The sequence below is a fragment of the Panthera uncia genome, chromosome B4, assembly GCF_023721935.1.
Source record: "Panthera uncia isolate 11264 chromosome B4, Puncia_PCG_1.0, whole genome shotgun sequence".
Classification (NCBI taxonomy): domain Eukaryota; kingdom Metazoa; phylum Chordata; class Mammalia; order Carnivora; family Felidae; genus Panthera; species Panthera uncia.
The window spans coordinates 138,371,993-138,389,985 of record NC_064809.1 but is presented as its reverse complement, the minus strand read 5'-3'; the positions used below and the strand labels follow the sequence as shown (position 1 = coordinate 138,389,985).

The 17,993-nt window shown below is 55.7% G+C and overlaps 1 protein-coding gene across 1 annotated transcript in view; it reads right to left on the bottom strand.

Annotated features, from left to right (window-relative positions):
• The window catches only part of SHANK3 (SH3 and multiple ankyrin repeat domains 3), a 50,499-nt gene that overhangs the window by 17,062 nt on the left and 15,444 nt on the right, over nt 1–17,993 (bottom strand). Inside the window, 10 exon segments of the mRNA XM_049626742.1 lie at nt 475–559; nt 1,184–1,314; nt 8,938–9,010; nt 9,012–9,019; nt 9,982–10,114; nt 10,216–10,340; nt 10,870–10,952; nt 11,245–11,320; nt 16,583–16,696; nt 17,851–17,993. Of these exon segments, the coding sequence (XP_049482699.1) occupies nt 475–559; nt 1,184–1,314; nt 8,938–9,010; nt 9,012–9,019; nt 9,982–10,114; nt 10,216–10,340; nt 10,870–10,952; nt 11,245–11,320; nt 16,583–16,696; nt 17,851–17,993 (971 nt within the window).

Genomic DNA, 17,993 nt, shown 5'->3' with positions numbered 1-17,993 from the left:
GGGGGGGGCGCAGACTGGACGGGGAGGAGTGGATGGCGAGGCACAGACTGGACGGGGAGGAGTGTCGGGGGTCGCAGACTGGACGGGGAGGAGCGGATGGGGGGGCGCAGACTGGACGGGGAGGAGTGTGGGGGGGCGCAGACTGGACGGGGAGGAGCGGATGGAGGGGCGCAGACTGGACGGGGAGGAGCGGATGGGGGGGCAATAGTGGACCAGAGCAGGGATGGCGGCACAATGGACAGGAAGTGGTGGATGGAGTGAGGAAGCCTCAAAGGTCTCTTTTGGCAGTTTCTGTGGATTTGGGGAAAGGACGGATCCCACATATGTCCACAAACAAATGAGATTCCTGGGCTATGACCAGGGAGATGGGGTTCTCAGAGGAAACCTTAAAACCCCAATTGGAGGGTTGGAAGAGACAGGGTCCTCCAGCCCCACATCCACCCCAGCCCCATGCAACCCCCAGCCCAGCCGTACCTACAGACTTGGTCCGTGGAATCCCCTTCCGCAGGGAGCCGGGCAGCTTCTCTGGGCCTGGAAGGCCCTGGCGCTCAAATAAAGACTGTTGGAGTTGGGGGGTTAGAAGGAAGCTCTAGGGCACTGGGGGTCCCAGTTCTCCATCCAGCCCCGGCCATCCTTCTAAGCCTGAGATCAAACACCCCACACACTAATCGCAATGGTGCTGGACCAGTGGGGCCTGACCCAAGACTCAGACCCAGGCATAGAGACTCCAGAGAGCAGGGGCATAGCCAGTGGGGGCCTGGGCATAGAGTACTGGGTAGGGTTGACATGGACAAGGCTGGGGGAGTAGCCCAGAAGATGCCAAGTGAGAGGAGTCGGGGGGCGGGGTGCAGAGACACTGCATTGTACCCTCAACAGGGCTGGGGTGCTCTAGGTGGTCCTGGGTGTGGCTATGCAGGAGGCACTGGGACCCAGGGCCAAGAGTGAGCACTCAGCATTTGTTAAACTGTGGCCATTCTGGGAGGACAAGATTTCCCCACGTGTGTGAGGAGAAGCCATGGGGTCCTTCACCCTCACCCCTGGAGAGGAGGGTCCAAATGGCGGACTCCCACCCCAGAAAAATGCACAAACGCACAGTAGGGGACGTGGAGCTCTGACCCCCGCGCCCCTCCCTGCCTTCTCCCCCCCCCATGCCCCCCCCCCTCCAGCTGCTGGGGTGGCTTACACTGATCTCAGCAGGTGTGATCCTCCGACTCGTGGGCCGCTGTTTGACAGTGGCAGCTCTGGAGTCGGCGTCCGCGATGTCTGGCCTCAGCGTGGGCTCCGTGGCGGCTGCCAGGATCTCATCCAGCTTCTCTGCACAGCCAAGGGAGGCACCATCTCAACCACCCGGACCCTGAACCTGCTCCACCCTCGTGCACCCCATGCTGAGTCCTCCCGATGTTAACGGAGCCACTGGGCCCTGCCCGCCTGATGTCCCTTCTTCCAGACCTGAGACCGGGGGCCAGAAGCCGAGTAACACGCATCCCATCTGAGTCCCACTCCCGCCTGGCCGCTCTGTCCTCCAAGGGTGGTCCAGGTCACCCTTCGGACCCCACTCCAGGAAAAGCCTGACTGACCATTCGGGAGAGGACCAGGACAGGGACGGCACTGTTTGGAGTTTCAAGTCTTCCTGAGTTTGTTGCCCTTGGCCCTGTCCCTTTTCTCCTCAACACCTGGCACTACTCATCTGTCTGTAGCTGCTGTACCAAAAGCTAAGCTGCCTCTGGTGGACCTCAGCCCTAGGACAGACCCTGGTGTGCAGCAGGTGCCCATGGAAGGTGTGAATAAGCTACGAATGAATGAACAGGGGACACTGCCTGAAAACAGAACTCACAGTCCCAGGCTAGGGACCTAAAAATATGGCTCCAGGCAGATGAGCAGGCCAAAGAACCTCCATTCCTGGAAAAGCAGCCCCACCCTGGGTGGGAGGTGCTGATGGTGCTGAAGGGGCTTCCACGGGCCCCTTGAGAGGAGGGTAAGGAAGATGGGGGTGGGAGGGGTGGGGAGCTGATGTGTGAACAAGGCCCTAGAAGGGAGAAAGGCACCAGGAGGCCTCAGGCAGCATTCTTTTCAAATCCATCATAAAGAAAAGCTTTGTTTGCTTGTTTTTATTAAAGCTGTTTAGTACTTTTTAAAGTGGTGTTTTTGATTATCAACATGACTTGGAAATTGTGTTAAACGCATGTGTCTGAGAACTGGCAGCTGTGGTCCGCTCAGGGCCGGATGTGGGCTGCAGCAGGAGTTGGGGGCAGCTCCCGTGCCCACATGGCTGCCACACTGACCTCACCCCACTCGTCACTCAGGGTCTGAATCCCCAAGCCCTCAGGGCCCATGCCACCCTAGAGGGCCATGTGTCTGGTCACGCCCGGGCTTTCGCTCTCCAAGTGCCTGTTGTCAGAGGACACAGTCAGCCCCAACACCTCCCACCAGCACCTCCTGGCTCTGCCTCTGCAACCCACTCGGCAACTGCCACGGAGAAAGAAGTCAGAGCTGGCCGGCACCCAACCCGGACCAGACCCACGTCGCGTACCACCTCTGTCCTGACTTAACCTCTCTGTGACTCAGTTTCCTTGTCTGATAAAACAACCCTAAAATGGTGGCTGCTTCAGCGTCTACTGTCTGTACCTACTGTCAGTGTCCACACATGAGAAGTGCTGCCCTGCCTGGCTCAGGGGAAGCACTGAACACACACGGTGCGCCTTCTCTCCCCAGAGAGCTCGTGAGCTCTCAGGAGGAAAGAGCCAGTACCATCCCCTGCGTGCCCTGAGTGTCCAGCCTGGGCCCTGAGTAACACAGGAGTTCAGCAAACGTGACAACTCACCAGAACATGCTCCATCTACAGACTAGCTTACCGGTCCTGGGTGAGCTCCCGGCGCCACTGTACCTGGGCCCAGGTGCACACCAGGAAGGGCTCGTTAGAGGGATCTTCTTCTTTGTTTTTGTAATGAAGCAAATAATTCCCCTTTGGAAGCTGAAGCCACCATCACCACCCTGCGTTCAGTCCTTGGTGATTTTCAGTTAAAAGAGCTCGTGATGAGCCTTCTCCTCTCATTCCTCACAAGCACACAAAGAAGATACTGATACCGCCCTCTTTTTACCCAAAAAGAAACTGAATTTCTGAGAGATCCGAGTGCTCCAGATCATAGATTCAATAAGTTAGGGGTCAGACTTAACAACCACATTTTCCAGAAACCTCAGACATAAAGACATGAGTGAAGTAAAAAGTGCGCATGTGCTCACCCGAGCTGCGGACTTAGAAGCTGCATCTCTAGCTCCAGAAGAACTCATCCCAGAGACCAAAAGCAGAGTGCACATGAAGTTAGCAAAGCAAATGCTGTTGGAGGTAAGGTGACGGTGCTGGGGCCAGGCAAGAATTATTTCCAAAAGAGAAGGAACCGAGAACTCTCCGAACTACCAGCTGGTGAGGGTCACACCAATCCCCATTATTAGAAAATATATTCTTAAATTCTTTCACATACTCGAAAAAGAAAAGGAAGCCCTCTGGGAACCAGGTCTGGGGCACCGGGAACCGCACATTCCCATCAGCCTCACATACACTGGTTATCAAGATTCCACATGTGCTGGCGACACAGCTCGATGTGCAGCTGTTTAAACAGCCAGAACCCAAGCAGGTATGATGGGCCCCAGGGGCGAGGAATCACCCGTCACCTCCCCTACAGCTGGAAGAAGTGCCCAGGCCACAGCATAGCACCCTGGGAGCTCCGCTAATGATCTTAGGACGGAACCAAAATATTCCAGAAATAGCTTGTGTCTGCCTCATAGAGTGAAGAAAGGTGTCCCTAGGGGACACCCAGTTTTAATACCTGAAAAGACACCAAGGAAAGCACTTCACCTGAGACTAGGGCAAGGGTCAAGCTCTGAGGGCCGGACCACAGGCCATGCTGGAGAGCCTGGGCCCAGACAGATGGTGTTGGTGTGCCCCCAGCACAGGGAAGGCCCTGTGGATCCCAGAGTGAGGGATGGGTGGGCACCAGGCACACGGACAAATGGGCAAACACACATGCCTGGGGCCACAAAGCCACCTCAGGCTTCCCTCTGGCTCTGACTCCTATTTAGCAGAAAGAGTCTCCCGTCCACTTGAGAGATGGAGAAGGCTGGCAGAGGCCAGGCCCTGAGATCTCACCAGATGCTGGACCTCAGACTCTGTCCCCCCCACCATGGAAGCTGCATTCTTTGCAGCCAGGCTGGACACACAGAACATACAGGAAGGAGCCTCAAACAAACAGGTGAGGCCTGATGGGAGGAGCAGGGGGTGGTGAAGTCAACAGCCTGGGCTATGTTGGGCAGAGGAGCTCCAAGCTCCCTCCCCAATGCTGTGGGGCCTAGACTCCTGTTCTGAAGGGACTGTCAGCACCAGACTAGAACCCACAACAGATCCGCACAGAAATGGGACCCACACACCAGGCACAAGGAGCCCCCAGAAAACAGGCAGAAAGAAGCAAATGGGCCAGAGCTGAGCACCCAACACTCTTGCCCACACTGGCCCAGTTACCATGCTCCCTGAGGAGACCCACAGCTGAGCCCTCTGAACCTTCCCCCTACCCAGCTCCAGAACATGGCAAATGGTGTGGCCTCCACCGGGAGGCTTTCCCAGCTCTGCCTCACTAGGCTGCTCCCACACTCACCTGAGCCCCCAAAGCCCATGGTTGTGCCTCACTGTCACACCCCCACAGAGCCACACCCCTGGACCCCCCCATCCATCCTTCCCCAGCTCTCTCTACTGCACCCCCACCAGATCCCCAGGGAGAAGGCCGACAGGAAGGTACAGCCCAGGCTTCCAGAGCACCCTGACTTGACATGGAGCCTCTTCACACATCAGCACTTCCCTGGACAGGGTCAAACAAAGCTGGGGGCATGGGGACACAGCAGATGACTCACCCCCTTTCCTTCTCCGCATGGAGGCTTGCAATCAAGAAACAGAGCACAGGGGTAAGAGGCAGGCTTCATCCATCGGCATCTGGGCCCCCTCCCAACTCCCACCCCTTCCAACAACCGGGACCTCCCAGATCCCGTACAACCCTGGCCTAACCCTCCCTGTCAGACCCCGAGTGGCAAATGTGCCCAAATGCCAAGTTGGTACCCAGCTTGAAACTCAAGGTGGAAACAACCACGAGCAGGTATACATGCTTGTGTGTATGCATACACATGCACATGCACACGCACATACACATCCATGCACCTCCACTCACACATATGCATAATTGCACTTATGCACACACAGGCATGCACACACGTGTAGAGATGTCCACGCACAACTTAATCATACTCAGTTCAATCAAATGTTTGTTCAGAAAAAAGGCAACCCCCCGCCCAAAAAAAAAGTTCAGAGGCCACTAACAGTTGCAGTGGTCACCCTTGAGTATTCCGTACAGCATCAAAGAGCAGGTCAATGTGTTTGCCAGACCACGGCCAATCAGGTATCACACTCAAGCACGGCACCTGCTCTAACATTCCCATCACAAAAGAAAGAGGGACCCAAAAGCCCCAGATTTCTCACAGGAAGGCAGAGAAATAGGAGAGGTTTAGACCCACCAAGGCCCTCCCTGGCCTGAGTCTCCACTGCTCTGTGCAGCCGGCTCATTACTGGTTCAGGCAGACGGACATGTGGTGACCACTGACCATGCTGAAGGGCACTGGGAGTGCCCCACCCTTCCGTCTCCTCCCACCACCTGCTTTAGGAGGAGGGCTCCTACCCCAACCTCTTCCTCTCAACCCCATTTCCGCCAGTCACCCCGGGCCTTCATTTTCTGGACACTGCCACTCCCATCCCCCACAGTATGCTCTTTACCTCCTCTCCCTCCTGCATGACCTTGCTTCTCCCCCACACCCACCAAGGAGCAAGGAGCCATCTGGGCGTGAGTCTCCACCCTTGCCACCTGCTTTTTCTGCGGCCTCACACTTTCCTCTCTTCCCAGGTGTTCAGGCCGTCTTCGCAATAGACCACAGCATCCTAACAGGTCCTATCAGTTCTTAACAGTGTGACAGAGAACTGACATGTTTATGCTGCCAATGAGCCTACAGGTCTTATTTCTATCTTATAAAAGCACAAACACTGGATCATGGGATGACCCCTTAGGTACCCAGGGAAACCCTGATGCTGGCCTGGCTTCCTCAAACCTACAGAAAGTAAGCAAGCAGTCTGGTTTCCCCCGACAGCTGTCCTCTGGAGGCAGGAGTAGCTTCTCCCTCTCTGAATGGAGCTACATAGAGTCTAGGTCCAGCTTCAACATAAGCTGTGAGCCCGCCCTCACTCAGCAGTGTGCATGGAGGCTCTGTGCTAAGCTGTCCCTTTGTCCTCCCCCAGACTCTGCTCAGGAAAAAAAATGGTGGAAACAATGCTGACCTGAGGCAGCAAGAGAGAACACCTCTGAAAGACAAGGGTGTACGGAACGACCCTGTCACACAGCAGCAGGAGGGCCCCGGATCACAGCAGAGAGGAAGGAGCTTCTTTAGACAGAAGCATCCCATAAAGCAGAAGGCAATTCTTCTGTTTCCACAGAGCTCAGTCCCCTGGCCCCTGGATTACAGATCTCAGGCTGCCTATGCACCTCTTCATGCAGAACTAGGAGGGTCCCTTCTGAACATGCAGCTCATCATGGCTATGTGACAGCCTCTGGAAGGAGACTCCTGGGACCCACCCACCAAAGCCTTGCTCTGGAGTCTAGCCGGACCCAGGTGCCTATGGGTACTGGTTTGTCAATCAGTTTCCATTCTCAATCAGCATGACAGATCAGCTCCCCCATAACTAGTCTTGGACCTTTGTGACCCTGGGGCCAGAAGTCTGCCAGCTTCTCTGCCTCACTCTTCAATGAGTGGGTTTAGTTGGGGACAGAATTCTAGGTGGAAAGGCATTTTAATTCAAGACTTTAGTTATTGTTCCATTGTCTTCTAGCATCTACTATTGCTGATGAGAAGTCTGCTGTCAGTCTAACCATTGTTCCTTTCTATGTCATCCAGCTCCTTTCTCTGGTATTTAAGATTTTTCTTGTCTATGGTGTTGTGAAGTTTTACTATGACAGCTCTAGATGTAGATTTGTTATTTCCTTGCTTGGGGTTTATACTTCTTCAAAATGGAATTTCATGTCCTTATTCAATTTCTGAATATTCTTAGCCATGTACTCTTTAAATATTGCCTCTTCCCCATTTTAATCTTTCCCTCTGGGACTCTCATTAGACTGGGATTTTCTCATTTGTCCTCCATTATCTCTTATCTCTAGGGATATTTTCCATATCCCTATCTTTCTGTGCTGCACTTGGGATAATTTCCTCAGAATTATCTTCTAATTCACTGTTTCTTTCTTCAGCTGAATCTAGTACACTGTTTATCCCAGTCATGGATTTTTTAATCTCAGTGACTATACCTTTTGTTTCCATAACAGTTCTTTAGGGATCTTTTAAAATCTGTTTATTCATCTTTTGGTTTTTGGTTTTGGGTTTTTTCTTTTTGTTTTTGTTTTTGTTTTTGTTTTTGTTTTTTTTTGTACTGTCCTGTTCCTTATGAGTTCTGTTAATTTCCTTAAACTTTGTATTTAAACACCTTATTTTGCCTCTTTCATATTCTTTGATTTCTAGTTCTTCTGATGCTAATGCTGGTTCCTGGGCTTGCTTCTAGTTTTCCCACTTCTCATGGGTCCACAGCCTCATCTCTTGGCTTTGTGGGAGCAACAGAACCCTAGCTCCTGCCATTAGGGTCTATAACACTGTCCCAAGCCCTCATGGACTATGGAAGCATCATCAGCTTCCTCTCACTTAACTGACTTCTCTTTTCATTCTTGAGATCTGGGAAATTTCCTTTGTCTTGAGTGCTATATCCTTTTGGCTTTTACTTTCTTCAGAATATTTATGGGGAAGAAAAGTATGACCATGTCAGCCTGACCTATCTTGGTGGCTGAAGTCCACACTAAATGACACTGCAGTCAAGAGTCTCTGCCTGAAAGGAGGGGGTAGCTCAACCTGTGGCCAGGACAAGGTCAGGGGTCACTCTATTTGTAAGATCGGGAACCATTTTCAGAGACAGGTAAGTGTTCCTTCTATAGCTGGGAATGAACACAGCCTGAAGCCGAGGTTGGGGATCAGTCTAGAACCAGGATCAGGGCCTTTCCTGTGGACAGGACTATCTCAGAACTCAGCCTAGGACCAGAGTCAGCATTCCTTCTATGGCTAGAGCCATAGAAAAGTCGGGGACTAGAACTGGGTCATGTATATTGGGATATGCCCATTATTAACTGCCACATATGTCAGGACACAGTCATGTATATCTGGACACGCCTATGCTGAGGCTATTAACAGTCACATATTCCAAGACATGCCCTACAACGAAGCTATTGGGGGTCATCCCAGGATCGTGCTCACAACATGCCATACCAAAGCCCTGACATACTCTTATCTGCCTCTTGCAGCTTATGAGGGCCTGTCCCACCATCATACTAGTGATGTTCACACAGCCCTACGAGGTCAGCAGCTTGCTGTAACCCATGCTTAACTGATGAGCGAACAGGTGTTAGCAGGGCAAAATAAGCACAAAGATCAGAGAGCTAGTGTCAGCAGAGCCACGGCAGAGCCTAGGTCCCCTAACTTCTGCTCTTCCCTCACCTGGATGAAATGGAGGAGAGAAGTCAGACTGGAAGTACACGGAGCCAGAGGCAGCAGGTGCACATGCATGCAAACACACTGGGAGGCCAGGCCCTGCACCCTCTCAGTCCCGGTTGGCCCACTGTCTATATCCAGCCCTCATGCCATCCATGTGTTGTACCCCTCCCCACCACTCCAGCACCCACCCATTTATCTTTGACCTATTCACACATCCGTCCGTCTGTCCTTCCACTCCCCTGTCTCTACCTGGCCTTGGCCCCAGCTCACTCTGCCTGGCCTCCCACCCTGGACTGTCTGCCTGCTGTCCACCCCCCCACTGCTCACCAAGTTCCTCAAGTTCAGCCGTCATGGACTTGGAGCGCAGGGTCAGCGTGGTGCTGGGAGCCCTCTTGGGGGGGCGGCGGGGCTGCAAAGAAGAGGGAGGCCTTGGACCTCCTGTCCAGCAGCAGGCAGCGCGGCGTGGCCAGGTGCAGGTGCCACTTGCGCTCCACCGCCTGGATCTCCTCGTACTCCCGTGAGGATGAGTCGCACTGCGCCAGGATCTTGTTCAGGCTGCGGCTGGATGCAAACTTCTTCATGGCGCTGGGAGCTCAGGGGGTTGCTGAGGGCCCAGCGGGGCCGGGGTAGTTGGGGCCTCAGGAGGTAGGTGGTCAAGGGCCCCAATGGGGGTCACGGTGCTGGCCAGCTCCCACCTGAATGCCCACCCTGTAGACTCCAAGGGCTGAGCAAGGGGGCACCAGAGCCATGAGGTGGGGGCTGGGAGGGGTCTCCCGGCAGGCTGGGCTCCTGCTGCTCCAGGGCCCCCCCCACCCCAGGCCCTGGAGGCCGCTGCCCCTCGGGGGACCAGGGTGTGGGCAGCAGAGCCAGGATCTGGGCTGGGCCGGCCCAAGCTGGCAAAGCCTCCTGGGCCCAGGCTGTGCCGCGACGTCGCGGGGAGAAGACGCTTTTCCTCTTCCCTCAGGTGCCGCCTCCCCCTTCCCTCCGACAATAAAGCGGCGGCAGCGTCAACCTCACAGTTGCTATGGCAACCCCGGCCTCCAGGCAGCTGCTGGCAGTGTCGGGAGGAGGGCTCTTCCACGCCAGGGGCTGGGGGGACGCCGGGAAGGAGGGGGTGGGGATCTGAGGAGGGGCACCCCGGGGTCAGGGGTCAGAGGTCAGAGGCTGGGGGCCAGGGTTGGTGGGCTAACATCAGGGATTGGGAAGCCACCCGGGCCATGAACGTGGGTATTTCACCTAGGTTTAGGCATCTGACCTCCACAGTCTGGGGTCAGGGCGTGGGGAGAGGAAAGTGAGCCTGGGGTCAAAGGTCTCAGGTCAGGAGCCAGAGGGGAAGGTCTGAGCACAGAGGCCTGAAGCCCGGCCCCTCACCTCTGCGCCGAGCCCCGTCTTCTTCTGGCTTCCTCGTCACAGACACAACCTTCATGACGAGGCGGTTCCCGCCCTGGCGGATCAGAGCCACCACCTGCTTGTGCCCGACCTTCACCACGTTCACCCCGTTCACCTGGGACAGACAGGTGGGTGGTGGGGGTGTTCCAAGTGTGTCCTCCTTGGGGCTCAGAGGTCAGCACCCCACCTGGCTGCACAGGTAAGGACAAGCCTCACCTCGATGAGGAAGTCTCCTGTGCGCAGCCCGGCCCTCCAGGCCACACCCTCCACATCCACCGACTCAAGATACTGGAGCGCAGGGAAGGCCGGCGTGGGTGTAAACTCCTCGATGGGGGTCTCTGCTGCGGTGGGGGTGGGGGGGGGGGGGGGGGGGGGTTGGGAATGGGGGAGGGCAGTTAGGAAGGTGCTTCACCTGCGTGGTCCAGGTGGAGGCAGCTGTCACATAGCAACCTCCCACAAGTGGCTCCACACGCCGAACAGAGGACAACTGAGGCAGCATGTCAGGGTGTCCTGGGGCTGGGGGGCAGCAGGCACTGCCACCCAGGGAAGAAACTGCCCCCCTCGGCCCCACCAGAAAGGACTCCCCTCCCTCAGACATGCTCCAGCAGAGATCTTGGAAATCAACAGGGGGAAGGGATTGCCTCGTACTGAGATATTCCAAACCAAGGACACAGAGTCAGAGCAGAGGAGCAAGGCAGGGGGACAGGAGCCGAACTAGCAGGGAGGGAGGCAGTGGGGGAGTCAGGGGCAGAGGATAGGGCAGGGGTGAGGCAGGGAGGAGAGCAGAGAGGAGGAGCAGAGACAAGACACATGCTGGCAGTCTGGCAGCCAGCCCCACACCCACTCTCGGTGCTGTCTACCCTTCCTTACCTTTGGCCCCCCGGAGCACAAAACCAAAGCCCTCATGGTCCCGTTTCTGTAGGACAGCCACCTTGTCGTCAATGACGTAATCGCTGGTGGAGGAAAGCAGGGAGGGGTGAGGAGAGCCCTGCCAGAGAGTACAGCTGGCCAGGCTGACCGCACACATGCCCCAAACAGGATCCCACGGGCATGGCCCACCCCAGAAGTCACCCTTGCGCTGACGGAGGAAGGCAGAAGACAGAGGTGGGCTGGGGACCGCCTCGCCTCCTCTGACCCCTTCATCCACAGGCCTCCTCAACTAGCTCTGGTCCTCCCTCCACACCTGATATCCCATCCGCATGCATGCCTACCCTTGCCCACCTGCCCACCGGCCCCCACCTGTACCTGTGTGAAGTGAGACTGTCATAGGAGCCCACTGTGTAGTGACGGAAAAGGCGCTTCGTCCGGTCTTCCCGGGTTTCTGAGGGGAGTTTCAGGAGCTGATGGAGGGCCACATCCTCCAACCGACCTGAACTGCCCCTCAACCATGCTGGTCACCAGCCTCTGCCAACACACACACCCCTGGCCTGGTTGTACCCACGTGGAAGTGAGGGGCCCAAAGGTCCTAAGGTAAGAAGGCTGAGGGGACCATGTTGGAAATCCTGGCTTCTAGGGGTCAGGATCCAGAATAGGGTAGGAGCTTTGGCCCATCTCGCTACGGAGTGGCTGCACACAGCCAGGAGCAAGGCCGGGCCATCTTCAGAAAGAGTCAGCAAGCCCCAAAGCCAGGAGCAAAGAAGCTGTGTACATGTGTAGGCCTAGGTGTGTGTGTAACTTGCAGTCACGTGTAAGTGCCATGCTCATATAGGCGTGTGTGCATATGACTGTGGTCACGTACAAGGGTCATGCTGCAGGCAACGCGCACTGGCTTGGAGGTGGCGTTGTGTCCTCACTGAGACTCTCATGAGAGCCCACCGATGCTCAGTCTCACAGGTCCCTTCCTCCAGAGCCTGCCTCTGAGTGCACAGGAGGTCCAGGTGTGGGGCTGATGTCACTGCATCCCACAGATTCCTGCCCCCATCTGTACTCTTGATCTCTAAGTCCCTCACAGCTGTTGCAGGGCTAGCCGGCTGTCCACCTGCTACTCCGCCCATGGCCGTGGCCTTGCTGATTTCCTGCAAGCGTGCAGACCCCAGTCCACATGTGCAGCCACAGCCCCTGTGCTCCAGGCTTTCTTCTCCAGCTGCCTGTAAGTTAAGATTCTCTCACACTCTAGCCCCCATTCCTGCCCTCCTGGCTTCCAGCTCTCCAGGACCCTGGAGGGCTCCCAACGTGGCTCCACCACCACCTCACGTTTCATCCACAGCTCCTCTCCCATTCCCTACCATTCTAGAATTTCTCAAGATTAATTCATTCATTCAACAAGTATTTATTGAGCTCCAACTGTGTACCAAGCACTGTTTGTTTTAGGCTCTGAGAATATAGTAGGGAACAGAACAAAGCCTCTACCCTGTGGAGTTTACAATCTATTGGAAGAGAGAGAACAGAGAGACAGGAAACAGGTGCATGCATAACATGTCAACTGCTGGCAAATGTTAGGAGAGAAGGGAGCAAAGTGGGGGTACAGAGAAAGTCTGCAATTCTAGGGTGGTCACATGCTGGCTCATCAGGAAAGGATAGTTGGGAGGCACAGAACGTTAGGGAGCAGCCTGAAGACTCTGTGGGCAAAGGGCTTCCAGGGAGCAGGGGCACGCAGGGCAAAACCCACATGGCAGGGCTGGGTTTGGGTGTTCAAGGGACAGTGAGCAGCCATACAGCTGGAGCAGAGGGAGTGAGAGTGAGAGTGAGAGTGAGAGTGAGAGTGAGAGTGAGAGATAGAGAGAGAGAGAGAGAGAGAGAGAGAGAGAGAGAGAGAGAGAGGAAATGAGATCAGAGAGGGAAGCTACAATTGATTGTGAGCTCCTCATAGGTAAGGACCACCTCTTATTTATTTCTGTGATCCCAGCACCTAGCACAGCAGCTGGCATATAACAGGCCATGCAAATGCTAACTGGAAGAATAGATGGGTGGACAACTGGCTGAATAAGTACACGGATGGATAGATGGAACAAGAGAGAAGTAGAAGGATAGATCAGATCAAAGGTAAATAGATATTTAAGTGGATGGAGAGAAAAGAGAATGGGCTGGTGCGGGGAGAATGGATGGAACAAACGGTAGTAGATAAGCAAATGGATGGATAGGTGGGCAGGGTGGGTTGACAGAGAGGGGAGAGCTGGACTGGTGGACTGATCGATGTATTGATCGATAGATGGACAGATGGTTGGGTGGGTGCGTATGTGGGTGGGTAGATGAATGGATGCAAGGAGGGGTTGGCCGGGTGGGTTGATAGAAGAGTAGAGGATGGCAAGAAAGGGATAAAGGAATATAAGAATAGATGGAACAGTGGCTGGATAGAACAAAGAGAGAATTCCTGTTAATATGAGAAGACACAGGTGTCAGGAAAAGTACTGGTCCAAATTTCAGGATCCTGCCTCTAGTGTGATTCTCAGTAAGTCAACAAACCCCCTTAAAGCCTCTCCTGGGAGAGCGGAAACCTTTACCTCGAAGGGTCCTCTAGGTTCTGATGGCTTATAACCTGTCGCCCTAACCCTAACCCACCCAGTAGCTCATCTGCTCCCTTCTCTCCTCTTCCCACACACTGCCTGTCCTAAGACCCTCTGTAATGTGGCTGCACACACCATTCTGCCGTTTCCAAGGCCAGAGCAGGCCAAGTCTCATCACTGCTGGTGGAGGGGGAGCATCAGACCCCTTCTTGCCTCCATCACACCCTTCTTCACATTGACCCCACGTCTGAAAATGTTGGAACGTTCATGGTACCTGCCTGCAGAAGGACCCCCTCAAACTGCACAGTTCATTAACCTCCATTTTTTAGATTTTGTCACACAAATTATCTGAATTACATAACAAAAATTCATCTTCCAGTTTTATTAATCAGACATGTAAAAGCCAGCTCAAGTGAAAACACACAGCGTGACCCCCCAAGTACTGGAAAGACAGGGAAGGAGGGATGGAGGGAGAGGAGGGAAGGAGGAAGGGGAGGGGAGGGAGGAGCTGGCCAGAGCTTTCCAGGTGCCCTACAGACCCTCTGAGCACACAGGGCTTCACCTCAGCTCTCAGCTCTCTGCCTGAAACTGCTCCTTTTACCCCTTCTGCCCCAGACAGGTGCCTGGGAGGTACACTCTCTGATGACCCTGGGCATCAGCCTGGCCCCCAGCAGTGGCCCCTTTTTGTTCTGTAAGTCCTTCTCTGTCCCAATCTCCAGTCTCAGAAACAGACCTGTCTTTGGAAAGAAAGCTGGGCCTGTTAGAAGCAGACTCCCATTCCTGAGCTGCCCTCTGGCCTCCGGCAGAACTCAGCACTTGGGTCCCAGATCAGAGCAGCTGGTGGCTGGTCTTCAGATGAGGACAGAGGCCACTCCCACGCCTTGCCAGCTGGCAGACCCCACAGGCCTCTCTCCCTCTGCCTACCCATGAAAGGATCCCATCTACTTAGGTCCCTTTTGACTCTTTCAGGTGACAAACCCCAGAGCCACCCTGGTCTAGGAGCCCTGCAATTGTCCGGAGGCCTACAACTCCTTCTCCAGGTCACTCCTTACACTCTCCCATTTCAGGATTCTCAGCCCACCCTAGCCCTCTCCACCTCTCACTCTGCTCTGCCTGGGCCCTCACCCTAACCCTAAAACGACCTGAAGAATCGAGACAATACGACCCAGTCTCCTGCAACGCTGCAGCAAACTGGAAAGTTCCTCCACTTGCTCTCACAGCCACCTGACCGGCCTCACGCTCCCCAGTAAAGCCCCACCATCTCTCAGCGCACACACTTGAGTTTCACTCACTCGGAGGCCCTGAAGCATGGCAGCTATAGCAGACTCTGCAGCCCACTGCCCTCCTCGAGACGAACTAACAACAGCCTCCACCTCTTAGACCTGCCGGGATGAGTAAGTGAGTTCTCATCTACACAAGTGCTTCAAACTATGCCACACGTCCAGACGCTGCTAGGAGCATGCGAGATGCCAGCACACGGAGATCCGCAACAGCAGGCCCGGCCCCCGGCCCCATCAGCTAACCAACCGCATGGCAGACCCCCGGCTTCCTTCGCGGCTCCTCTCCAACTCCTTCAGGGCAACCCCGGGGGCCCCCCTGGACTCACATCATGACAGCCGCGTGCCAGCATATCTGCTGTAACTGCTGTGCGTGCCTGTTCCTCTCTGGGCAGAGAGCCGGCCTCTGCAACCCAGCTCCCAACACAGGGCCCAGCACACATCAAACACCCAGTAAACATTTGCTCTTCCCAAATCCCAGCTCCAGTCCAGACCTCCCCAACCCCTTCCCAGCTTCAGATCAGCTTCTGGATCCACACAGTTCTCAAACCAGAGTCTTCACTGTCCTCCCACAGGGGCGCATAGGACCCCGTCCCTACTTGTCAGGCCAGAGGCCCTTTCTTCCCCACCCTCCTCCATGAAGTTGGCACCAGGACCCAAACTTCTGAAACCATTCCCCACCTGGACACACGGCCCCAACGACCCTCCACAGGCAGACAACAGGGGGCCATGTCCCTTATAGGCACCCAGCCACCAGGAGATCCGTCAGGGCAAGATAGGGAATGGCTGAGTCAAGTACTAAAGGCATCCGCTCAGGAACAGGCCAGCAGCTGCACCCCTGCCTCCGTGCGACCCTGCCATGCTCCACACAGAGCAGAAGTCCAGGCCACACGGCTGGGGGAGGAGGGGGGGCGGTCCCCTTGAGAGACTCACAACCCAGGGCAATGGAGCACAGCAACCCTGGGCCCAAGCCCTTCACGTGCAGAGGGAGGGATGCGCGCACCCTTGGTCTAGATGCGACACTGGTAACAATCACGGGCCACCACTCCTCCCACTGACTCTCTAAGGCAGAAACAACACTCATGGGTCCGGGGGCCTGGGAACTATGGAAGGAACAGCCACTATTTTCTACTGGCAGGACCACCTCAGATCCCAACACCCAGAGGGGTGCTTTCTGGAGGCCCAGGCAAGTCAGCAAGGTCTGACTAAAGCTGTCCACCAGCCTCAAGAACCGCAGCCTCTGCCCTCATGGCCTCCCTGCAGGCCAAGGATGGAGCCGTCCCCCACCTGCTACCCTGGGACCATCCTGGCCCCAAGGCACCCACGACAGCCCCTCCGGGCCCAACTGGCCTCATTTCCTCTTGGCTGGCCCAGGCTTCCCTGCACTGCCCACTTGGACAATCTGTCCACCTTGGAAAGACGCCTCTTTTCTCACACTGACCTCTTTACTTATCTGCCAGCCACACAGGAATCTCACACTCCAAACACCCAGTATTTCTGTGACGACTACGTGTGTGTGTGTGTGTGTGTGTGTGTCTGGCGGGGGGGTTACAGTCACTGGGAGCCACATGTGGGATCACATACAGATGCACATTCATAATACGTGTCCTATGGGCAGGTCACGTGTGTCTCTACAGCTGTAAAGTGCCCAGCTCCCTGCACATGTGCTCCTAAGTATGTACAGGGTGTGTGCACCCTGTGTCTGTCACGTACACAAGTTTGCGTCCACTTCGGATGTGTGTCTGAGTTTACTCTAGTCCTTTCTCTGTAAATATCTACGGGTTTAACTCCAAGCAAGACCACAGGGGAGCTAGAAGGGGCAGTACCCCTCAGTAGCCACCCAGGGGATGGGGGGTCACTCACCATGCCGTGTGTCATACTGTCTCATCTGCACCTCCTCCACGCAGTCGGCCGGGAACCAGCCCGTGCGGCCTTTCACGGTCCCCTCCCAGAAACCGCCCTCCCCAATGCTGAGCACTGGAGGGACAGAAGCCAGATAGGGTGTCAGCATACAGCAGGACACTCAGGAACCCACCTCACCCACCACCACCTCAGGCTCAGGCTCTGCCTACCCTGACCCTTCACACACACCCCTCCTTCACCCTTTCTCCCCTTCTGTTCCCTTCCTCCCCTTCATCCTCCTGGATTTTTCCCTGGGAAGATTTTGAGAGTCACACAGAAGACAGAAAGGAACAGATGGACACAGCACAGGACAGGCATGTGGGGGACAGAGAGACACACAGATGGACACACTCGAGGGGGGACAGGAAACAGAGGCAGGGGCCACAATCCTGCTCCTGTCCTCTCGGCTGACCCTTCTCTTCCTACTCCTTGAACCAACCCCCATCCTTGCTCTGTCGCCCACCCCAAAGGTCACTGCCAAAAACTCAGGGTCATTGTGCTGTGACCAAGGGTTAGGCCACATGATGGACCAAAGGAGGGCCGACCTCACAACTGTTTCCTTCCCAGGCTCCCTGGACATACAGCACCCACAAGGATAGGACCCCAGTAATGACAGAGGCCCCCATGATGAGAGGAGCTTGTCATGGCACAGGATCTCCCCAAAACACAGGAAGCGTCAGTGACAGAAACCTTCATAATACACAGACACCCACATAACTGTCACACATATCCCCCACCATGGGACAGGGTCCCCACCTATCACAAGGATTTCCAATGAATAAGTCCCAGAAGTGACACAGGAATCCCATATTCGAGGAAGGTCCCTGATGGGATAGGGTCCTTCAAATACACAGAACCCCAATGACACCAACCTCCATCATGACACAGAAACACCCCCATGACGAGAGGAACCTCCATGGTGACAACAGGGAACCCACAGTGACAGAGGACGGAGAGGGACCCGCATGACAGGACCCCCCGTAAAGGCAGGCACCCCTCCCTGACACAGAGCCCTTCACGGTGACACAAGGAATCCCCAGTGGCAGGTGCATCCCATAATGACCACAGCGGCTCAGAGTTCCAGAGACACCCCCCCCCCCATGACACAGACCCCGAAAATGGCATCAGCCCCTCCACGATCGCGGAGGACCCCAACCATGCACCCGGGAGTGGCGCCCCCCGCCCTCCTCCCGCGCGCCCCGCGACCCCGCCCCCCGCGCCCCCCTCACCCTTCACGGCCTCGCCGCGGTGCAGCGGGATCTCGCCCTCGCCCTGCGGGCTGTGCGCCTTCACGGCGATGAACTTGCGGCCGGGGACGGCGCTGTAAAGTTTCCGCTTCGGGCCCCGGGGCGGCGGCGCGGGGGGCGCGGGG